This window comes from Mesoplodon bidens (assembly GCF_964165515.1).
Source record: "Mesoplodon bidens genome assembly, chromosome: 2".
In the NCBI taxonomy this organism is placed as follows: Eukaryota; Metazoa; Chordata; class Mammalia; order Artiodactyla; family Ziphiidae; genus Mesoplodon; species Mesoplodon bidens.
In genome coordinates this window covers 140,381,937-140,407,464 of record NC_138177.1, presented here as the reverse complement: position 1 = coordinate 140,407,464, position 25,528 = coordinate 140,381,937, and the positions used below count along the sequence as shown (strand labels likewise).

General features: G+C 38.3%; 1 protein-coding gene across 4 annotated transcripts in view; it reads right to left on the bottom strand.

Moving 5' to 3' along the window:
* Nucleotides 1-25,528, bottom strand: part of USP24 (ubiquitin specific peptidase 24) — a 151,312-nt gene that overhangs the window by 93,919 nt on the left and 31,865 nt on the right. For 3 of the 4 annotated variants that reach the window (XM_081220157.1, XM_081220158.1, XM_081220160.1), the window contains exons 2-7: nucleotides 14,845-15,010; nucleotides 13,445-13,512; nucleotides 9,572-9,715; nucleotides 8,777-8,899; nucleotides 2,816-2,851; nucleotides 2,413-2,478 (exon numbers count right to left, since the gene is read on the bottom strand). In XM_081220157.1, coding sequence (XP_081076283.1) covers nucleotides 2,413-2,478; nucleotides 2,816-2,851; nucleotides 8,777-8,899; nucleotides 9,572-9,715; nucleotides 13,445-13,512; nucleotides 14,845-15,010 — 603 coding nt within the window. The remainder of the gene's footprint in view (nucleotides 1-2,412; nucleotides 2,479-2,815; nucleotides 2,852-8,776; nucleotides 8,900-9,571; nucleotides 9,716-13,444; nucleotides 13,513-14,844; nucleotides 15,011-25,528) is intronic. The other variant, XM_081220159.1, reaches the window with a different exon arrangement.

Below are 25,528 nucleotides of genomic sequence, written 5' to 3'. Positions count from 1 at the left end.
GAATCTAACCTTCAGAAATGGCAGCAAATGCACACAAGGATAGTTACATGGAACACTCTCTGTAATAGCAAAAACTTAGAAATAATCCAATGCTCATTAATAAACGACTGCATCACGGTACAACAGTTGCAGGAACACACTGGAGGCATCAAAAACACTGACAGCACTAACCTGGAAAGATGTCCATGATATAATGTTATATGAAAGTATGCTACTAGGTATAGTTTGATTACAATTTGGTCTCAAAGAGAAAGAGAGAACATGCAGATATATTTTACATAAACTTAGGAAAAACTCAGAAAGGCTATACATTATATGGGTAACCATGACCTAAGGAGGTAAATGTATGTGTTGGGGTGGGGTGGAGGACAGGAAACCTTCACTTCTTACTTTGTACAGGTATTTTAAACTGACAGATTGTGAATGGTTTTTTTCCCCAGTATTTTTCAAATCCAAAAATATGTAAATATAAATGTAAAATGATGACATTCACTTGTACTCAGTCTTATAACACAGCCTAAATTTATTCTGGGACATAGTCACCTTCTTAACTGGTCAGAAATCAGACATTTATTGTGATTTTTAAAAACATTTATTGATTTATTTTGGGCTGCCTTGGGTCTTTGTTGCTGCACGCGGGCTTTCTCTAGCTGTTGCGAGCGGGGGCTACTCTTCGTTACAGCATGTGGGCTTCCCATTGCAGTGGCTTCTCTTGTTGCAGAGCATGGGCTCTAGGTGCATGGGCTTCAGCAGTTGTGGCTCGCCGGCTCAGTAGTTGTGGTGCATGGGCTTACTTGCTCTGCGGCATGTGGGATCTTCCTAGACCAGGGCTCGAACCCATGTCCCCTGAATTGGCAGGTGGAATCTTAACCACTGTGCCACCAGGGAAGCCCTTACTGTGAAATTTTAATTGTACCTGTTTGCAAATTAGAGCCTCAGTCCTTGCAATCTCCTTCTCCTATGCCTGAATTTCTACCATCTTCTCAATACAACCTAAACAATCTAATTTTACATCAACTGCAACAAACAACACAGTTGTCTGAAAAATGGTCTGACCTAAGGGAAAAATCTTGGAGGTATCTTTAGCTTCAAGACATTTGATAATAATGAGGGCAAGCCCAGATTCCTATGCATCCATCCTTGGCCAATTTTCATCCAAGTAGGGGAGAAACTTTGGGCTTTGTTGTTTGTTTGTTTAAATAAATTAACTCTGCAGGAAATTAGTGTTTTATTTAAACTTTTTAAAAAATGAAGTTCATTTCTAATACTGCCCAATGACCTATATAGCCAGTTCTTGAGAAACAAGCAAGCTGGATAAAACCCTATATCTGAACAGGTTTTGTTTTGTCTTGCTTTTTAAGTCACTAACTATTATCTTCCAGGTCAAGAGTCCTCTCTAACATACTTGATCCATTTAATAGGGATCAAAATGACAGCCTAACAACCTAGTTAACAGTCAGGGAGGGAGAAGAGGCCTCTGATCAGTGTCAGGAGAAGTATTTATGAGCTGGCAGACATCTGATCTTTAAGGATAAACACTGGGTAGCAAGAAATAGTCTATTAACAACCACAGCACCAGTCTCTCTCATTGACTGTTGTTACTGCTCTCATGCAAAGATGGACCAAGGGAGCTAGGTGATTGGTCATGGTCCCACAGAAATAACTGCTATTGTAAGCACAATTTATACCACTTAGGTATATTATTTTACCACATCATTTTCTGCTCTGATCAATTTACAGTAGTTAGCACAGTGTCTTCTACATGGCAAGTACATAAGTAGTTTATAACTGAATGATTAATTAACTAGAGAACAGAATAAAGTGCTACAAACAGGTCAGCAGTCCGTGAAAAATTAAAGATTAAGTTATTCCCCTTATCACAAGGTTAAATTTGAGAAAATGAAGTTGACATGAAAAGATAATGGTATTGCACCTGAGGGATGATTCTAAGCTCCTGTTATAGCCTTTGTTATCTATGAATCTCTGTAACACCAAAAAGCTGACTAAACAATCTTAAAATAAAATGTTTTATTTGTTTCTGGTACTATGAAACAACTTCTGACTTATCTAAGGCATAAAATTGTTATGTACACATATACTTGCCACATATAGCAACTGTCCCTAAATAGCAAGATAATTTCATGGAACCACTACAAGTTAGTAGTTAAGAGAAAAATATCAGAAAGAGAAATTAGTGTGGTGAAAAAAACCACCAAACACCATACACTGAAATTTGCTTATTTTGATTAACAGTAAACATTTCAGTGGTTATCAGAAACATGGAAGCTGCTCCTGTAAAGATTAACTTAAACTTTAACATTTAATTTAATTTGTCTAGACCACGTCCCTTGGGTTACACAGCAACCCAGATAAAGTGAACTTCCACACTGGACATATAGTGGTTTAACTTACCCCAAGTTCTATATCTTCTGAATGGAGCTTGGCCTGGATTGCTGCAAATCCACCTAATTCTCCAAACTGAGATGAAAAAAGGTATACATTAATTTTAAAATGCTATACCTTAATAGTTTAAGCAAGCAACTAAAGCTCACATTCTGCTTTATCAGTGTGCTCTATAATCCTGGTCTTAAGGGTCATCACAAAAATAATTCCAATGCTCCTGTGATATACTAGAGGAGATGTGCTAAGCCCTAAAGCTGAGATTTATCCGTATAAACAGCACATATAAAAAAGAGGAAGAAACTGTAAAACCTATCTGATTATTCTCTGTAGCTGTCACCTACGTAAAACAACAAACTCTAGGAAATCTCATTAGAAAATGGAAAACATGATCATATTAATAAAAGCTTTATACCTTATTTACCAAATCCACAACCCATCCATGAGGCTCCTATGAGAAAAGAAAATAGAAATTGAGATGGCAATACAAAAACTTCCCTACTAACCCTCATATTTCTTTTATCCTAAATCAAAAGTTGGAAAAAAATTAAAATTTAAAAAATATTTCAAAGTTTCCTCAAATGTTTCTTAACGTGATTCTTTGACATTACTGTAAACAGTTGCAGGAGAAAGTCTGTATTTTGATGGAATTGCTACAATACGAAGCATTTATGTGTTTTGGGTAGCTGAGATCAGCTGTTTAAGCTCTCTGAGGTACAAGATAACTTGAGTTAAATTTTCTAAGAGAGTTATATTTTAGGAATTAAATTAACTTAAAGAGTAGCAAATCGGGGCTTCCCTGGTGGCGCAGTGGTTGGGAGGCCGCCTGCCGATGCAGGGGACATGGGTTCGTGCCCTGGTCCGGGAGGATCCCATATACCGCGGAGTGGCTGGGCTTGTGAGCCATGGCTGGCGAGCCTGCGTATCTGGAGCCTGTGCTCCGCAACGGGAGAGGCCACAGCAGTGAAGGCCCCACGTAATGTTAAAAAAAAAAAACAAAACAGTAGCAAATCAGGAATGAAGAAATTAAAGTTTTAGTCCTAGCTGTACCATTAATTACTGTCCTAGAGTAAGCTCTTCTTTTCTCCTCCTTTTCTTCCCTCCTTTCCTTTCTTAAGCGTTCACTGTTCTAGGGGCTGAATAATGTTCTAGTGGCTGGATACAGAACAGTGACTAAGAAGAGATGTGGTACGTGCTTTCACAGAGCTCATATCCTAGCAGGATCAATAAAGACAAGTAAACCAACACATAATTCAGATTGTGCTAAATTCCACAAAAGGAAAAACAAAAGATCTTCAAATGAAAAAGGAGCCTACTCTGTTCAGAGTGGTGGTCACAGAAAACCTCTCTGAAGAGGTGGTCTTTAATCTGGAACTTAAAGGATGAGACAGATTTAGCCATTCAAAGAATAGTCCAGGCAGAGGCTGGAATGGGAAAGGTCCTGTTTGGGAAAGGCAGAAAAACCTACCTTGTCTGAAAAACTGAGAGGCAACTCTCCCAGCTGGGAGCCGGGGTGAAGGAGAGAATGGTACAGATGAAGCTGTAGAGACAGGAAAAGCCAGATGATGCAGAAATTTGTAGACTGTGATTACAAGGAAAGCAACAGAGGTGTTTAAAGCAAGAAAATGATACCTTTTATGTTTTAAGGGGACGTTTTGCAGTTATGTGGAGAATGGAATGGAATGGGTGAATGAGAGAGTGAAAAGTAAAGATACCAGGGAGAAGACTAGTGCAGTAACTAGGTAGGACATGATGGTGTTTGGAGTGGGATGGTGGCAGAGGAAACAGAGAGAAGTCAACTTAAAATCTATGTGAGATTAAATCAAAGGACCTGTTTACAGTCTGGATATGGGGAATAAGAAAAAGGGATGAATCGTGGCTGATTCCTATGTTTTGGTTTGAGCATGTAGGTAGATGGTGATGCCATTTACTGAAAGGGAGAAGAATGAAGGCTGGGGAGACATAATGAAGTTCCGTTTTAGGCACAGTTTGAGATGTCTGTGTGGCAACCAAGAGGAGACAGTTGGCTCTTCAAGTCTGTTGTGCTCAGAAAAGAGGTTTGGGCCACAGAGATATAATAAAGCAGAGGGCCATCAGCACAAAGATAGCATTTAAATCCATGAGAATGGAAGATATTTCTTAGAGAGAGTACTCTGGATCAAAGTTTGGTAGAGGTGAAGGAGTCAAGAAAGGAAAGGTGGCTGAGGGGCAGGCAGAAAGCAAGAGACTGTAGGAAGGAAGTTTCAAGGAGGGAGAAACTGACTGTGACCATTCCTGTTGATGGGGTAGAGAGACATTTCCTCTGGATCTAGAAACATGAAGGTGTTGGTGTCTTAATGAGAGCTGTTTCAGTGGAGTGCTGGAAAAAGAAGGCAGAATGGAATGCCTTGAAGAGTTAATGGAGAGTTCAGTCTAGTGACCCCAAACATCTCTCCAGCTGAAAATAACTAACGCCACTGGATAAAAACATTAAAAAAAAAACTTTAAAAATATATAGCTGAGTTGACACAAAGTGCTCAGAAGTTTAAAAAAAAGAGAAAGCAGAAATCCTGTGAGGTAAGCAAACTGTGAGGCCAGCTTTCATGCTGCAGGCATCTGTAGAACTCTGGAGACCTCTAGCTTCTGTTTTCACAGCCTTACAGTGGCTGAGAAGCAGGACACGTAGCCAAGACAGGGCTCAGAGACTAAGAAGAGTTTGTCACATAAATCAAGAACCCAAAGGGTTACATCCTGAGTGTAAGATGAACTGAAATAAACTTACCTGTGGAAGGGAAACAACAAGGAAGCCTGCCTATCTTGACTGTGGTACTGGATTGTGAGAAGAAAAAAATTCTCCAGGAATTTATAACCACAAAATTGCCCTCACATGGCTTTGCTGCTCCAATTCACACTGCCTTTATGGTCTGAAAAACCTTAAGCTGAGAATTTATTCCCAAATCGTAGTATCCCCAGGCATCTGGAAGAAGTAAATCTTTTTTGGAGGAAAGAACTTTCAACTCAGGCCTCAAAAAATCTTCTTAGATTAAATTCCAAGAAACATAAGTTCACAGGAAAACAAAAAAATACGTATAAAAATGTTTTTCTATATACATACATACATACACAAAACAACTGAGTAAAAGCTGGCAGAATCAGACCAGCTTTTAGATGTCAGACATATGCTTGTTAAGTTAAGCATCAAACAAGGAGGAGATTGAAAATATGAGTCAAGAACATGAGATAATAAAAAATAAGCAGAGTCAAAAACAAACCAATGAGAATTTATAGAAATGAGAAATATAATAAATGAAATTAAAGACTTAATGAATAGGTTACATAGCCTATAGGATACAAATAGAAAAAAAAATTAGTGAACTGGACCATAGATCTGAAAAAATGTTATCAGAAATGCAGTACAAGAAGACAGAAAGATGGAAAATATGAAAGAGAATAAGGGACATAAGAACAGAATGAGAGGGACTTCCCTGGTGGTCCAGTGGCTAAGGTTCCACACTCCCAACCCAGGGGGCCCAGGTTTGATCCCTGGCCAGGGAACTAGATCCCATATGCCACAACCAAGAATTCACATGCTGCAACTAAAGATCCCGCATGCCGCAACAAAGATCCCATGTGCAGCAATTAAGACCCGGTGCAGCCAAATAAATAAATAAATATTAAAAAAAAAAAGAATAGAATGAGAAGGTCCAACATGTATCCAATCAAAGTCCTAGAGGAAGCGAGACTAATGGGGAAGAGGCAATATTTACAAAGGTAATGGTTGAGAATTTTCCAGAATTGCTACAAGATATAAATCCTTAGATTCAAAAATGCAATGATCTGAAGCAAAATAAACAAAAAGAATACCTCAGTTAATTGCAGTGAGAGTCAAACTGCCAACTATCAAAAAGAAATAAAATAGCCATGAAGAAAAGACTTCTTACAAAGGAACAACAGTCAGACCAACAATCAACTTTCAATAAAAATACTCAAAGCCAGAAGACAGGGCTTACCTGGTGGTGCAGTGGTTAAGAATCCTCCTGCCAGGGCAGGAGACACGGGTTTGAGGCCTGGTCCGGGAAGATCCCACATGCTGCGGAGCAACTAAGCCCGTGGGCCACAACTACTGAGCCTGTGCTCTAGAGCCCGCAAGCCACAACTACTGAAGCCCGCGCATCTACAGCCTGTGCTCCGCAACAAGAGAAGCCACTGCAATGAGAAGCCCGGTGCACTGCAACGAAGAGTAGCCCCAGCTCGCTGCAACTAGAGAAAGCCGCGCACAGAAACAAAGAATCAAAGCAGCCAAAAATAAATTAAAAAAAAAAAAAAGCCAGAAGACACTGAAATGATAGCTTTGATATTTTGACAGAAAAATGTATGTCAATCTAGGATTTAAAACCCAGTGAAAATGTTCTTAAAGGAATAGGAAATAAAGTCAAGTTTAAGCCATGAAAAAAAAGACTCAACTCCCAATGGACCCCTTATGAATAAAGGACACTGTACAGGATGCACTCCAGGAAGAAGAAAAATCATCCCAATGGAAGGTCTGAAATACAGAAGGAATGGTACACAAAGAGATAGCATATAAATAGGGCTGAGTCAAAACACTGTATAAGGTAATGATGACTGTACCTATTTGAGGGGATAAAACAATACAGGAGAGAACTAACACAATGCACAATAAAGACAAAAGGATAATGAGTCAGGTGAGGAGTGAGTACACGAAAACAGTCTAAGGTTTTCAAGTACTCCTCAGAGGAGGATAAAGTTACTGATGAAATTTAGGTTTTGTCTAATTAATAAGTTAAAATTTTAGACTAACCACTAAAAGAGTAACTGAGAGGGAAGGATATGGAATCTTTCATCTGGTTGGTTGTGAAGGGGGATAGAGAATAATGCTGAAGCTAGAGATGGAAGTGGTAGCCAAGGCAAATTTTTAAAGATGGGAGAATACTAGACTCTGTTGTACACAATGGGAATAATCTGATAAAGGGGAAAAAATTGAGGGTACCAAAGAAAGAATAGAAATGCTAAGGCATAAAATGCTTGAGAAGGCAAGAGGAAAGAAGAGGGGATCTAGGGCATTTGCAGGAGAGATAATTCCTTTTGTGGTAATGAGAAGAAATTAAGAGACAACATTTCTGGGTCTCCAGGGTTGTATATGTAAATTGGGGGGAGGAGAAAAAGAACATTTTCTGAGTATTTACTAAAGTGAACCACTGTGTTCAGTGTTTTTATATACATTTGTCATTTAATCTTCACAACATAACTGAAGATAAGATTTTAGTATTTGGGGAGGCAAGACTGTATATAAAGAATGCAGACTATGGCACTAGATTACATAGGTCCCCTCTATAAACAGGTTTGTGAACTTGGGCAAGTACTTAACCTCTGTGTGCCTCAGTTTCTCATCTACAAAATGGGGGTAAAAATAGTACGTAACTCACAGAGCTGCTGTGGGGACTAAATTCCACAGGATATACTCACAGTACTTTCCACTCAGCTCTCATCTCCTCTCTAGAGTACTGCCTGACCTTCCAAGGTGGCAACTCCCTCCCCTTATTCCATACATAGTACTTATTATTATAATTGCACCTATTGTTTGTTATACTGTGATTTTTTTTTTCCTATTTCCTCCACTATGCTGTAAGTTAGAAGCCATGTCTTATTACTCTTTATACTAAGGGCAGGAACTATTTATTTGTATCTCCAAAACCTAGAATAATGCCAGACACAGAGCAAATGTTCAATAAATGACTGCTGAACTGAACCCCTGCCTTCTAGATAAATCAATGGACAAGTTTTCTATCTACTACACTGACTTCTTTCAAATGTCTCTCAAAAACCAAAGTGTTTAATCAACAAATTGTCTGAATTATGTACTCTTTGTGGGTATAGTGTTATTGGCACTTCGTACGCCTTTAAATATAAAATGAGGATGTTGGTCTGTGCTTAGAAAAAAACAAAAGCTTTAAAGCTTACGGAGTTTAAAGAAAATTATACATGAGATTAACTACTAGATTTTATTTTCTGGGAATAATTAGTCGTTTCAAATGATTTCAAATGCTCTAGCTTCTCAAACATCTCTAAGAAACTGGGACACTCATTAAACTGGGGTTCTGGTAATTCAATAAATAGGGCACTTTTCATGTCATGCAGTCATTTCTCATTTCACCAAACATTATTTCAAATCTCTAAAGTTCTTCATGATGTTAATTAACAGCTATGGAAAAATATCCAATAGCTGAAAAAAATGTTAAGCAATTTTATGAACCATATGGAGTATTTGTCATTTTTCATAGGTTGTTTTAATCCTTCCATGTAAATTGTCATTATTGTAGCAGAGAAAATCTTTTTCAATACATTTATCTATAAAAGGATGAAACAAAACTATGTTTACCTTTTGGAAAGTAGATACAGGTGAAATAGCAAACATATTTCCCTCTCCAAACACTTCTGCCCAATTCCTTTGAGATACTTTCATTCTGTTTTTAAAATGGTATTCATTATCAGGATTGAAAGCCTAGATTCAAAGAGAACAGAGAAGCATTGTTATTATCTACTTCTATAGCAACACATATTAGCATTAGAAAAGAAGATAAAAATATAGGCTTGGACTCTCTCATTAATGGAATCTTTCAAGTATCCCAACAAAACATATTCCTTAGCCAGTGCTGAGGAACAAAGTGGTGCTCTCCTGTTCTGTTCAATGTTTGCTGTGGGGAAAGAGAAGGGGGTAGCAGGACGGGAGGTCTGATCCAGGCACGGTGATGCCAACGCTCCAGATGTTCTAGGGCTGCCGCAAGTAGAGATGGGCAACAAGGCAGTGAAGACAGAAGTTAGGAGGGAAAACACGAGTGCCCCTTCTTCATGCACCTACTGCTACTAGTCGGGGGGAAAAGCCCAGAAACCAAACTACATCAACACCCTATGTGACAGTATTTGTGATTCGAATAATCCGGGAGACATAAAGGAAAGCTATTCAATCATTCTAAAAGCTGAGAAAGCTTAAAAGTAGAAAGGTATTTCTTTAAAACTGAAAACACAGAACGGTTGTTCTGCTTTTAAAATAAAAAGCAAGAACAGTCAAGTTAATAACTTAAATGATAATATCATGACCACTCATTATTAATTACAAGTCAGAAGGTAGTAGGTATTTTAAACAAAAGCAAAACACATTTTAGACATACTGTACCATTGTAAGCACAGCCAGCAGACCAGTGGGAATTGGATCTTGTTTTATTCTCTCTGCAGCCAGTTCTATTAATAGCATCAACATGTTGTAGATCCCTTCATGAATTTCAGTACCCCACTTGTGAACAGCACTTGATGTCAGCAGCTATAAAAACATAAAGGGCACTTTAGAGTCTTACTTGAAAAGAAAGAAAAGACATCTACAGTTATCAGTTCAGTCTTGACTAATGAAGAGATTATTACCATAATACTTATTTTTATGCAGATGACTTGCTTTAAAAGACCCATAGCTGTAGTCCATCTACTTATCCACTTATTTCACAGTCAACACTTAGTTTTGTTTTTTTGAACTTTAATTCCCTTATATTAAGACAGTTTGGGGAATTCCCTGGTGGTTCAGTGGTCAGGATTCCACGCTCTCACTGTCGAGGGCCTGGGTTCAATCCCTGGTCAGGGAACTAAAATCCCACAAGCTACGCAGGGTGTCCAAATAAATAAATAAATAAATAAATAAATAAAACAGTTTGTTTAAAAGAAAATGTTTGTTTTCTACTTTTCATTATTACTAGGGGAGGTCAAGTGGTGAACAACAAGAAAGAACCTGAGATCACTTCCGGTACTACTATTTTCTAGCTGTGTGGTCTTGAACAAATTTACCAGAGTTCCCAGAGACTCAGTTCTCTCATCTCAAAAGAGGGATCATTCCTACCCACTTCACAGAGACGTTACAAGTATCAAAAGGTATATCGAATGTAGAGTATTAGCGAGGTTTCATTATTAATATATTTTGGCTGTCGTTATTAATCAACATTCCTGGAATCTAAGAAATCTCATGGTTTGAACATGCACATTCTTTTCATATTATTTATATCTCAGAAACAGAGCTGCATCTTCCCACCTGTTGACCAGATGGCAGCAGGGCTCTGAATGTGAAGAAAATTGTAGAAATACCTTGTCAATTTATTTTGCTTGTGTTTTCCTTTCTAGTATGTATTAAGGAAATATACAATTTTTTTAAAAAAGTTTAAGCAAATCTAAAATAGCACTGTAACATTGTTTACTTTGCAGCTATTTTTCTTAAATATAAAAAATGGTGCATCTTATACTCAGATAGCAGCTTAGATTTGTTAAAAAGGAAGGAAAAGGCACACAGAAGAATCTAAAATCATCATCTTTGGATTTCCCCAATCTTTGACCTTCTAAGTCCTTGGGGAAGTCTAATTCAGGAACAACTGCCAAAACAGGGAATGGGAAAATGAAAGGATTCCACTTAATAAAATAATGGCAAATTGGTACAGTGGTTTCATGTTTTTGTAAGATTTCCCTTCAGAGGGAAAATACTGTGCTATAAAAATTTCACCTTAGCCACACTGAGAACCCCTTACCGAGAGGGTTAAGACCCTGAAAGAGCCCAAACTTCTTTAGCTGCAGAGGAAAACCTCAGTTCCAGACTTTCTCTACAGCAATTAGCTGCACTATTTGCTCAAATGAACAATAATCTTAAGACTGATTCTATATAAGGCAATTAGTTACTATTTTTTGCTACTATTTTTTGCAAGAATTCTTTTGCCTGCTTATATATTCTTCCTATGCTTAAAAATTAGGTAATAAAACAGAGATTAAGATTTAAGAAGCTTCATGTGACAACCATAAAATTTATGTGGACTAAGCACCACTCCCTCTGTTGTCATCTCATGTGTTCAGTTTTTACTTTGAAAATGGAGTTCCATCTACAGGCAAGACAGGCAGCACCGTGTGAGGAAGAGGCACACAAAGTTTAAACATAACTGTGCACTATGGCCAGACCTGGATGTTTCTCCCTGCCTGAATATACTAGTAAAAGAATCCAGGGGACTTCCCTGGTGATGCAGTGGTTAGGAATCTGCCTGCCAACGCAGGGGACACGGGTTCGAGCCCTGGTCTGGGAAGATCCTACGTGCTGCGGAGCAACTAAGCCCGTGTGCCACAACTACTGAGCCTGAGCTCTAGAGCCCACAAGCCACAACTACTGAAGCCCACACGCCTAGAGCCCCTGCTCCACAACAGGAGAAGCCACTGTAATGAGAAGCCTGCACACCGCAATGAAGAGTAGCCCTTGCTCGCCGCAACTAGAGAAAACCCACGTGCAGTAACAAAGACCCAATGCAGCCAAAATAAAAAGGAATCCAGGCTGGCCTGAAAGTGAAAGGTGAAGAAAGTAATTACAATAAAGCTCCTTTTGTGCACCTTATTCACACAATTGCTTATTATTTGTACTCTTACTTCTTTAAAAAAAAAAAAACAACAAAAAAGGGCAGCTTGTGAGAAAAGCCCAGGGAAGGTAGGGAGAGAGTCATCATACCAGGAAACACAAGTCTAAAGGCACACAGAATCCTGTAGCCCCTCTAGTTTAGAGAAATCTTTTTAATAGCTCTAAACTGTAAGAACTGAATGACATTAAACATAATGCAAGGTACCTTTGTGCTCATAGTTTTATAGGAAAAAACCCCCAACAACCGCTTGACCATTTATTATACTATTACAAACAGCTGAGGGCATAAAACAAAAGTCCTCTGAAGCATTTCTGTACAGAGTTAGAGTATTATACTCAAATTTGCAACTTGCTGCTGGAATGACTTGACCCAGGGCTCTCTGAATCTGAAGATCATCAACCTAAAGATCCCTTCCTTACACGAATAAACCCTTTTCCATGACTCTGAATAAACTTGAATTTTCTTTCTCTGCAAATTTACACATACATTATGATAGGTGTCACAATATGTTACATTATAAAAGTGCTGGTATTTTTTTTAAAAACTACTATAATTCTTAACAAAATTCTTAAAAGTTAAAACTACAAAATGGTAGATGAATTCACCCAAAATGAAGAAAAATCTTGATTCTCTATAATCCCTGCCCAAATGACAATTTTAAAAGATTTCTCCCTTTTTTCAAAGATGAAGCTATTTTTGTTCCTAAAATTAATTTTGTTCTGTCTTCAGCCTTGAATCAAGGGAGATTCTGTCTGTCAAGACGCAGATGGGGATAATAGTTTACAAATGATGTTTATTTTACTGGGTTTTATAATAAATACAAACTTCATCCATCTGTAGTTGTAGTAACTTACTTGCATATGAGACAAAAAATGGATGTCAAAACCCAGAAGCATGAGACAGCAGGAGACTCATTTATTCATTCAACAAAGATTTACTGAGCTCTTTCTCTGCACTCGGCACTGGCTATATGCTGGGGAAAACAACAGTGCCTGTGACATCGTCCCTGCTCTTGGAGGATTCAGGACTCAGGTCCTGAAAAGGGAACCATGCTGAGTTAGACTGCTTTCAGAAACAGAAGTCCTGTGATCTTCTATTCTCACTGTTAAGAAAAATTGCTTTATAAGAGATGTGACCATAATGGAGGCAAGTATATCAGTCTAGCTCCAACAGAGATGCTGCCATCCACATGCCATTTTGCCAGATACAATACTCAATCCAGTTAAACTTTCTATAGTTTAAACGTCTGCTTCTGTGTCAGTAGAATAGTAAGTACAAAATGGCCTATATTTTGATAAATAAATATTATCTTTCTAAGTGCCACAATCCTTAGTTTAGTAAGATGTCTAATTTCCTAGTGTAAGTCTTAACCTATTCTTTAGCAGTTAAATAGAAGGAAGTAAAAGCTATATTCGACCAAAGACATGCAAACAATTAAATATAGAAGAAATAAATCATTTCTGAGCCCCATATTCAGGGCTACTTTTTTCATTTTTGAGCATGCCTCAGTTGTACAGGATTCATAAACCGGGCTCACATATTAAAAAACTAAAACTAAAGCAAAAAGCCTGTTCACCTTCACCCCCCGCCAAAAAAAAATCAGCACAGCACATTTTTCTTACCTTTTTAAATGCTTCAGGCATACACCTATCCATAAATCTTTTACAATTCTCATCAGACTCAGAAAGACCTTTGTAAAATAAATGAAACAATATGCCTTATTTAGATTTTAGGTAGTTGCAGAAATCATATATATCATTCCAAGTTCATACATATGGAAGTTATTATAGAAACCTTGATTCTTAAGGAATTATTAAAAGCAGAAGACATACATTCTGATAAAGGAATAGGCTGAGAAAGTAACAGTATTAAATTAATAGCATAATATATCCATTTATATTTATTATTAATATATATTTATTAATAGTATAATAAGTAAATACTAATTAGAACTGAAATGGTTGAACTCATGTTTCCATATCAGAGTAACTTTCAATGATCTGACTAAATAGCTAATAGAACAAACACCACCAGCAGCTACTTATTAGCCATTATTGTCCTCCTAAACATCTCTTTTAAAAACACAAATATTCTCAATAAATGCCAAAATCACTCTCTTCCCCAAAACAAACTGAACTCTGTGCAATAAAATGCACAGAATTGTGCTTGGCATAGAGTAAGTGATAAATACTTGCTAAATGAATGAATGAATCCACTGTAAAATTATCCTTCGGAATACACTTAAAAGAAAAACTCAATGACAGATTTTGCTTATCAGTGGAGACACTGTGGAGCACATTTTATTTTTTCAGTCCTACCACTTAGCATAATACCGGCATCCTCTCAGGCACTCAATAAATGTTGCTGCTGAGAAGACAGTCATAAACGCACCATGGAAGCTAGTCAAAATATTTCCTTTTGATGTGCCTTGGATTTAATCACAATGGTAAACTATGCATTTTTAATGAGAAAAAAAATTTGCAAAACACTGGCCCAATTCATCTTATTTTACAAATGAATTCAATATGAAAAATAAATTATTATTCTCTCTTTAATATATTTATAATATAGATGCTTCCTTATGTTGATACTTATTCTCCAACCTAGTGATATTTTATTACTCTTTTTGTTTAATATCTGAAAAGCACTTATGACAGTGCCAAGAACTTAATAAGCATAAAATATTAAATAAACATTATTTTCTTTTCTTTAAAAAAAAAAAAGCCACTGCATTAAGCCTTAATCTAAAGTGCTCCAAGTTTCTGTGGAAAAGTTAACTTCAATTTCCATAAGGCTTTTCAATTATATTTTAAAGACTCTTGCACTCTATTGAAGCTAGAAGAAAATAGCTGATTTAATTCAACGCTTTTACTCCACAGGGGATAAACAAAGACTAAGAGAGTAAATGATCTAAGATAATACAGATGGCCAATGACAGGAGCTAAGATGAAAGTCAGGCCTCCTATCAAAAAAAAAACCCAAAAAACGAAAACTCCTCCTGTGTCCTGAGGTATGAACTTACCAAGTCTTGCTAGGTAGGTAGACGCCAACAGGCATTTGCCTAGTGACTCTTCCCGCTTGTAAGGTATGGACCAGTGATCCGTCAAAACGCGGCTTTCCAGTTCATATAAATTTGTTGTAGGGAATTCAATTCCTTCCCCTGAGCAGTTTCCGTTTTCATCATTCTTCTGACAAAGAGGGATTGTGGTTTAAAAAAAGAACACACACACAAATAATTAGTGACTACTTAAAAATTTTTCAATTTAACACAAAGCAGATCCTTAATCACTGGTAGCCATTAATTCCAAGATTGTGGATTCCACATTTCTTTCTCGTAATCACATCTTTCACCAAGACTATCTGAAATATTCTCAGCTTTTATCAATGTGGCATCCCAACTCTCTCAGAAGGTGAGCCCATCTCATTCTTCAAAAATGAACTCTCTTAATCTCTTGTTATAAATATCAAATCTACCTTCACCTACAGCCCCTTTTCTCATGCTCTCCCAAAGGGGCAATTGTTAAGGTCACCACACTGAATGCTGCATCATTCAATCCAGTGGACATGTTTCAGTCCTCATCTTACTTTTCAGGAATATCTGACCTTCTGCCTGCTTCCTCTTCTTGGTATGCTAGATTCCCTCCCCTTACCTCCCAGGATAACATGCTTCCCTGTTCTCCTCTGGGGTCTGTAGTTCCTTTTGTCTCCTCTTCTGGTACATCCTCCCCTTCCTAGCCATCAAACACTGGAGTTTCTCAAACCTCAGTGCTAGGCTCTCTTCTCTCCGTCAGTGAATGGCACCACATTCATTTGGCAGCACAGCCAGAAATCAAGACACACTCTTAAAACCCTATTCTCCCATCTCCACCCCTAAGACTAAGTGATCAGACCTCCTGTATTTCTCTCAAATCCATCTACTTCTGTCCATCTCCACAGGGATGCCGCTATTCCTGAACTCAGCCTTCTGCCCTCTTTAACCTACTTAACTCTTAAACGCTCTAAACTCTTCCAGAGAAAAACCTCTCCAGAACTTCTAAACATTGTCAAATTCCTTTAATTATTTTATACCCCTACCATCCTGAACTTCCCCTTCATAACACAACTCACAGATATAATTTTACATTTATTTGTGATTTATTCTGTTTGCCCCCACTAGACCAAGCGAGCCATGGGGACAAGGACTGTTTCTGACCACTTCTGTATTTCTAAAACCTAGTGCCTAACACAAAGTAGGTATTTAAAACATATTTTTAAATAGAAAAATAATTCATGCAAAGTTTCAACTATCAGTGGGGTAACTGCCAAACTTTCCATCAGTTCTCGCTATAATAATCTGTAATAAATCAAGCACTTGTTAAATGCTTAAATTTATGAACCTAGGATCAAAGTAGAATTAAGGCATATAAAAATAGAATTCAGTTGGATGATGGGAATATGTCATTACTATGAAATATCTACCATTAATTTCTACAGGAAGTTAACAGATCAAACATGTGTGAAATCATTAAATGTACTTAGCAGCTATGAAAACCAAGAGCCTCCAAATGGGATTACTGCCCTTGTGAGAGTCACAGGAGAGCCTGCATCCCCTCTCTGCTCTCCACACAACAAGAAGACGGCAGCCTGTGACCCAGAGGAGGACCCTCACTAGAATGCAACCATGCTGGTACCCTGATCTTGGACTTCCAGCCTCAAGAACCACGAGAAATAAATCGCTATTGTTTAGAAGCCGACAAACAAACAAAACCTGCCCAAAGCTAAGAGCTTCCTTGGGTGGGGGTGGGGGGAGACCTTTAACATCATCAGTAATGACACAAACATCCTGTGCCTCCTGAATGGACGCACTGTAAAGGGCACAACATCATTTCTGTGACAGTCCTGCCAAAAATGCATCCCGTCTCTACTCATGAGGAAACCCAAAATGAGGAACAACCTAAAAAATAACTAGCCTGTATTCTTCAAAAATGTCAAAGTCAGAAAAGATTGAGGAAGACTGGACAGACATAACAACTAAATGCAGCATGTGATCCTGGATTAGATCTGGAACCAGGAATTTTAATTTGTTTAATTTTACTTCTTGGCTTCAAAGGACTTTAGTACTGGATCAATGTTAACTTCCCGATGTTGATAATATACTGAGGTTACATAAGAGAATATCCTCATTTGTAAGAAATACACACTGAAGTATTTAAGGGTAAAGGGATATCATGGCTTTAATTTATTCTCAAACATTTCAGAGAAAACAACAAAAAAACACACACTTACTTTTACATACACATGCACATTATACATACATGGATATTCATATTTAGAGAAAAAAGAATAAAGAGAATGTGATAAAATGTTAACATTTGAAGAACCTGAATAAAGTTTATATAAAAATTTCAAATTTATATAAAGGTTATATAAATAATTTGAGATTTACAGAAAAGTTGCAAAAATAGTTTTGCGCTATTCTTGCAACGTTTTTGTAAACCTGGAATTATTTCAAAATTAAAATAATTTAGTAAAATATATAAAAACATAGATTTTTGAAGAACCTAATGAATTAGAGAGGTAGGGACTCACCTATAGTGGTTAAAAAAAAAAAAGTTAAATTATACTTAGTATATTTTACTTAAGAATCCCATTCCACTTGGTAACATAATTTGGTTTCTAAATACCTTTGTTTTTGTCTTAAATTACCAAATAAGTAATACATGTTCATTGTAGAAAATATGAATAGCAAAAAATAAAACCCCCCATTAATTTTACCACTTATAAATTAATCACACTGACATTTTAATAAATATTTTTCCAGTAAAAGCTTTTTTTTTTTTTAAAGATTTTTTTTCTTAAAAATTCACAAATGTGGAATTAACCTCATTCTCATCACCTCCATGGCCTTTCATCATTCTGTTATTAAAGACAGTGTTAATGCAGTGTTTCTTTTCCTATCTGATTTTAAAAGACAGATGCACAAATCAATAATTACAAAACCATGTTAACGGGCTTATAATGAATACAGATGTGACCCATATGATAATAATAGCACAAAAGGCGGGGGGTGGGGGTGGAGAACAGAGTTATATTGGAAGAATGTTTTGTACACTATTGAAATTAAGTTGGTATTAATTCGAATTACAATGCTATAGATCAGGATGTTAATTGTAATCTACAGGGCAACCACTAATAAAATAACTTTAAAAATTACACAGTGAAAGAAAAAACAAGGGAATTAAAATTGTACACTGGAAAATATACTTAATACAAAACAGAGGAGTAATGGAGGATTAGAGGATTAAAAGGCATAAAACATAGAAGACAAATAGCAAGATGGCAGGTGTAAATCTTGTTTTATCAAATAATTATATTAAATTATAACTATCAGCAACATATGGAATGAAAATGGACTAAATGCTCTAACCAAAAGGCAGAGATTTGCAGAATGAATTTTTAAAAAGTGATCCAACTGTCTACAACAGATACCCTTTAGATTAAAAGACATAAAGAGGTTGAAATAAAAGGGTGGAAAAAGATATATCATGCACATGTAAGGTGGTGGAGTGGCTATATTAGTAACAAACAGAATACAGGCATACCTTGATTTATAGTGCTTTGCTTTGCTGTGCTTCGCAGATGTTGCATTTTTTACTAATTGAAGGTTTGTGGCAACCCTGCATCCAGCAAGTCTATCAACACTTTTTCCAACAGCATTTGCTCACTTCATGTCTATGCGTTGCATTTTGGTAATTCTCGCAATATTTTAAACTTTCTCATTATTATTACATTTGTTATGGTGATCTGTGATAAGTGATCTTAGATGTTACTATTTTAATTGTTTTGGGGCACCAAGAATTATGTCTGTATAACATAGCAAACTTAATCAATAAATGTCTGTGTGCTGACCACTCCACCAACCGGCTGTTTCTGGTCTCTCACCCTTCCTCAGGTCTCCCTACTCCCTGAGACACAACAGTATTAAAATTAAGCCAATTAATAGCCCTACAATGGCCTCCACGTGCTCAAGTGAAAGGAAGAGTAAGTAGCACGTCTCTCACTTTAAATCAAAAGCTAGAAATGATTAAGCTTGTAAGGAAGGCATGATGAAAGCCGAGACAGGCCAAAAGCTAGGTAGGTGTCTTGCACCAAACTGTTAGCTAAGTTGTGAATGCCAAGGAAAAGTTCTTGAAAGAAATTAAAAGTGTTACTCCACAGAACAAACAAATGATAAGAAAGCAAAACAGGCTTATTGCTATATGGAGAAAGTTTTAGTGGTCTGGGTGGAAGATTAAACCAGCCACAACATTCCCTTAAGCCAAAGTCTAACCTAGAGCAAAGCCCTAACTCTCTTCAATTCTGTGAAGGCTGAGAGAGATGAGGAAGCTGCAGAAGTTTGAAGCTAACACAGGTTGCTTCATGAGACTGAAGCAAAGAAGGCATATCTTCATAACATAAAAGTGAAAGGTGACAGGGGGACCTTCAAGATGGCAGAGGAGTAAGACATGGAGACCACCTTCCTGCCCACAAATACATGAAAAATACATCTACGTGTGGAACATCTCCTACAGAACACCTACTGAACGCTGGCAGAAGACCTCAGACTTCCCAAAAGGCAAGAAAACCCCCACGTACCTGGGTAGGGCAAAAAAAAAAAAAAAAAGAAAAGAAAAAGAGACAAAAGAATAGGGACAGGACCTGCACCAGTGGGAGGGAGCTGTGAAGGAGGAAAGGTTTCCACACTCTGGGAAGCCCCTTCGTGGGCGGAGACTGCGGGTGGCGGATGGGGGAAGCTTCGGAGTCATGGAGGAGAGCACAGCAACAGGGGTGCGGAGGGCAAAGCGGAGAGATTCCCGCACAGAGGATCACTGCCGACCAGCACTCACCAGCCGGAGAGGCTTGTCTACTCAGCCGCCAGGACGGGTTGGGGCTGGGAGCTGAGGCTCGGGCTTAGGAGGTCAGATCCCAGGGAGAGGACTGGGGTTGGCTGTGTGAACACAGCCTGAAGGGGGCTACGGCGCCACGGCTAGCCAGGAGGGAGTCCGGGAAAAGGTCTGGAGCTGCCGAAGAGGCAAGAGGCCATTGTTTCAGGGTGCGAGAGGAGAAGGGATTCCTTCCCCGTGTGCCCACAGAAGGCAGAATACCGTCTAAACGAGCTCCAGAGACGGGCACAAGGCACGGCTATCAGCTCAGGCAACAGAGACAAGCATGAAACGCTAACACTGTTGCTGCTGCCACCAAGAATCCTGTGTGCAAGCACAGGTCATTATCCACACCACACCAGGGAGCCTGTGCAGCACGCCACTGTCAGGGTCCCGAGATCCATGGACAACTTCCCTGGGAGAACACAAGGCATGCCTCATGCTGCTGCAATGTCAAGCCTCTGCCGCCGCAGGCCTGCCCTGCATTCCAATTATGACTACCATACCCTTCGCTCTCCGCAGCCTGAGAGAGCAAGAGAGCCATAATCAGCCACTGCTTTAACCCTCTCCTGTCTGGGTGGGGAACAGACACCTGAGGGCGACTTACACGCAGAGACGGAGCCAAAACCAAAGCTGAACCCCAGGAGCTGTGTGAACAAAGAAGAGAAAGGGAAATTTTTCTGTGTAGCCTCAGAGCAGTGGATTAAATCCCCGCAATCAACTTGATGAACCCTGCATTTGTGGAATACCTGAATACCTGAATACCTGAACAAATGTTCCCAAAATGGAGGCGGTAGACTCTGGGAGCAACTGTAGACTTGGGGTTTGCTGTCTGCGACTGATTTGTTTCTGATTTTTATGTTAATCTTAGTTTAGTTTTTAGTGCTTCTTATGACTGGTAAATTTGTTTATTAGTTTGGTTGCTCTCTTCTTTTTTAAAAAATTTATTTATTTTATTATTTTTTTCTTTATTATTTTTAAAATTTATTATTATTATTTTTCTTTCTTTTCTTCTGAGCCAAGGGGCTGACAGGGTCTTGCTGCTCCAGCCGGGTGTACAGCCTGAGCCCCAAGGTGGGAGAGCTGACTCCAGGACACTGGACCACCAGCGACCTCCCAGCCCCACGTAGTATCAACTGGTGAGAGCTCTCCCACACACCTCCATCTCAACACTAAGACCCAGCTGCACCCAATGGCCAGCAAGCTCCAGTGCTGGACACTCCATGCCAAACAACTAGCAAGACAGGAACACAACCCCACCCATTAGCAGAGAGGCTGCTTAAAATCATACTAAGTTCACAGACACCCAAAACACACCACCAGACGCAGTCCTTCCCATCAGAAAGACAAGATCCAGCCCCACCCACCAGAACACAGGGAACACCAGTCCCCACCACCAGTAAGCCTTCACAAGCCACTGAACCAACTGCACCCACTGGGGGCAGACACCAAAAACAATGGGAACTACGAACCTGCAGCATAAGAAAAGGAGACCCCAAACACAGTAAGTAAAATAAAATAAGACAGAGAAATACACAGCAGATGAAGGAGCAAGGTAAAAACGCATCAGACCAAACAAATGAAGAGGCAATAAGAATTCAGAGTAATGATAGTAAAGATGATCCAAAATCTTGGAAATAGAATGGAGAAAATACAAGAAACATTTAACAAGGACCTAGAAGAACTAAAGAGCAAACAATGATGAACAACACAGTAAATGAAATTAAAAATTCTCTAGAAGGAATCAATAGCAGAATAACTGAGGCAGAAGAACGGTAAGTGACCTGGAAGACAAAATAGTGGAAATAACTGCCACAGAGCAGAATAAAGAAAAAAGAATGAAAAGAATTGAGGAGAGTCTCAGAGGCCTCAGGAACAAAATTAAATGCAGCAATATTCGCATTATAGGGGTCCCAGAAGAAGAAAAGAAAAAGAAAGGGTCTGAGAAAATATTTGAAGAGATTAGAGTTGAAAACTTCCCTAATATGAGAAAGGAAATAGTCAATCAAGTCCAGGAAGCACAGAGAATCCATACAGGATAAATCCAAGAAGAAACACGCCAATACACATATTAATCAAACTATCAAAAATTAAATACAAAGAAAAAATACCACAAGCAGCAAGGGAAAGCAACAAATAGCATACAAGGGAACTCCCGAAAGGTTAACAGCTGATTTCTCAGCAGAAACTCTACAAGCCAGAAGGGAGTGGCATGATATATTTAAAGTGATGAAAGGGAAGAGCCTACAACCAACATTACTCGGAAAGGATCTCATTCAGATTCAACGGAGAAATCAAAAGCTTTACAGACAAACAAAAGCTAAGAGAATTCAGCATCACCAAATCAGCTCTACAACAAATGCTAAAGGAACTTCTCTAAGTGGAAGAAAATGACCTACAAAAACAAACCCATAACAATTAAGAAAATAGTAATAGGGCTTCCCTGGTGGCGCAGTGGTTGAGAATCCGCCTGCCAATGCAGGGGACACGGGTTCGTGCCCTGGTCCGGGAAGATCCCACATGCCGCAGAGCGGCTGGGCCCGTGAGCCATGGCCGCTGAGCCTGCGCGTCTGGAGCCTGTGCTCTGCAACGGGAGAGGCCACAACAGTGAGAGGCCCACATACCGCGAAAAAAAAAAAAAAAAGAAAAGAAAAGGTAATAGGAACATACATATCGATAATTACCTTAAACATGAATGGATTAAACGCTCCAACCAAAAGACACAGGCTCGCTGAATGGATACAAAAACAAGACCCATATATATGCTGTCTACAAGAGACACACTTCTGACTTAGGGACACACAGAGACTAAAAGTGAGGGCATGGAAAAAGATATTCCATGCAAATGGAAATCAAAAGAAAGCTGGAGTAGCAATACTCACATCACATAAAATAGACTTTAAAATAAAGAATGTTATAAGAGACAAGGAAGGACACCACATAATGATCAAGGGATAAATCCAAGAAGAAGATAACAACTATAAATATATATGCACCCAACATAGGAGCACCTCAATACACAAGTCAACTGCTAATAGCTATAAAAGAGTAAGAAATCGACAGTAACACAATAATAGTGGGGGACTTTAACACCTCACTTACACCAGTGGACAGATCATCCAAACAGAAAATTAATAAGGAAACATGAACGTTAAATAACACACTAGACAAGAAAGATTTAATTGATATTTATAGGACACTGCATGCCAAAACAGCAGATTACACTTTCTTCTCAAGTGCACACGGAACATTCTCCAGGATAGATCACATCTTGGGTCACAAATCAAGCCTCAGTAAATTTAAGAAAACTGAAATCATATCAAGCATCTTTTCTGACCACAACACTATGAGATTAGAAATCAATTACAGGGGAAAAAAACATAAAAAACACAAACACATGGAGGCTAGACAATACGTTACTAAATAACCAAGAGATCACTGAAGAAATCAAAGAGGAAATCAAAAAATACCTAGAGACAAATTACAACAAAAACACGATGATCCAGGTCTTCCCTGGTGGCGCAGTGGTTGAGAATCTGCCTGCTAATGCAGGGGACATGGGTTCGAGCCCTGGTCTGGGAGGATCCCACATGCCGCGGAGCAAATAGGCCCGTGAGCCACAACTACTGAGCCTGCGCGTCTGGAGCCTGTGCTCCGCAACAAGAGAGTCCGTGATAGTGAGAGGCCTGCGCACCACGATGAAGAGTGGCCCCCACTTGCCACAACTAGAGAAAGCCCTCGCACAGAAACAAAGACCCAACACAGCAAAAATAAATAAATTAATTAAAAACACGATGATCCAAAACCTATGGGATGCAGCAAAAGCAGTTCTAAGAGGGAAGTTTACAGAAATACAAGCTTACCTCAAGAAACAAGAAAAATCTCAAATAAACAATCTAACCTTATGCCTAAAGGAACTAGTGAAAGAAAAACAAACAAAACCCAAAGTTAGCAGAAGGAAAGAAGTCATAATGATCAGATAAGAAATAAATGAAAAAGAAATGAAGGAAACAATAGCAAAGATCAATAAAACTAAAATTGGTTCTTTGAGAAGATAAACAAAATGGATAAACCATTAGCCAGACTCATCAAGAAAAACAGGGAGAGGACTCAAATCAATAAAATTAGATATGAAAAAGGAGAAGTTATGACACCACAGAAATACAAAGCATCCTAAGAGACTACTACAAGCAACTCTATACCAATAAAATGGACAACCTGGAAGAAATGGACAAATTCTTAGAAAGGTATAACCTTTCAAGACTGAACCAAGAAGAAACAGAAACTATGAACAGACCAATCACAAGTAATGAAATTGAAACTGTGATTAAAAATCTTCCAACAAACAAAAGTCCAGGACCAGATGGCTTCACAGGTGAATTCTATCAAACATTTAGAGAAGAGCTAACACCCATCCTTCTCAAACTCTTCCCAAAAATTGCAGAGGAAGGAACACTCCCAAACTCATTCTATGAGGCCACCTTCACCCTGAATACCAAAATCAGCCAAAGATACTACAAAAAAAGAAAATTACAGACCAATATCACTGATGAATATAGATACAAAAACCCTCAACACAATACTAGCAAACAGAATCCAACAACACATTAAAAGGATCATACACCTTGATCAAGTGGGATTTATCCCAGGGATGCAAGGATTCTTCAATGTATGCAAATCAATGTGATACACATATTAACAAACTGAAAAATAAAAACCATATGATCATCTCAATAGATGCAGAAAAAGCTTTCAACAAAATTCAACACCCATTTATGATAAAAACTCTCCAGAAAGTGGGCAGAGAGGGAACCTACTCAACATAATAAAGGCCATATACAACAAACCCACAGCAAACATCATTCTCAATGGTGAAAAACTGAAAGCATTTCCTCTAAGATCAGGAACAAGACAAGGATGTCTGTCCACTGTCACCCACTGTTATTCAACATAGTTTTGGAAGTCCTAGCCACAGCAATCAGAGAAGAAAAATAAATAAAATGAATACAAATCGGAAAAGAAGAAGTAAAACTGTCACTGTTTGAAGATGACATGATACTATACATAGAGAATCCTAAAGATGCCACCAGGAAACTACTAGAGCTCATCAATGAATTTGGAAAAGTTGCAGGATACAAAATTAATGCACAGAAATTTCTTGCATTCCTAAACACCAACGATGAAAAATATGAAAGAGAAATTAAGGAAACACTCCTATTTACCACTGCAACAAAAAGAATTAAAGAACCTAGGAATAAACCTACCTAGGGAGACAAAAGACCTGTATGCAGAAATCTGTAAGACACCCGTGAAAGAAATTAAAGATGATACAAACAGATGGAGAAATATACCATGTTCTTGTATTGGAAGAATCAACATTGTGAAAATGACTATATTACCCAAAGCAATCTACAGATTCAATGTAATCCCTATCAAACTACCAATGGCATTTTTCACAGAACTAGAACAAAAAATTTCACAATTTGTATGTAAACACAAAAGACCCCGAAGAGCCAAAGCAATCTTGAGAAAGAAAAACGGAGCTGGAGGAATTAGGCTCCCTGACTTCAGACTATACTACAAAGCTACAGTAATAAAGACAGTATGGTACTGGCACAGAAACAGAAATATAGATCAATGGAACAGGATAGAAAGCCCAGAGATAAACCCATGTACATATGGTCAACTAATCTATGACAAAGGAGGCAAGGATATACAATGGAGAAAAGACAGTCTCTTCAATAAGTGGTGCTGGGAAAACTGGACAGCTTCATGTAAAAGAATGAAATTAGAACATTCCCTAAC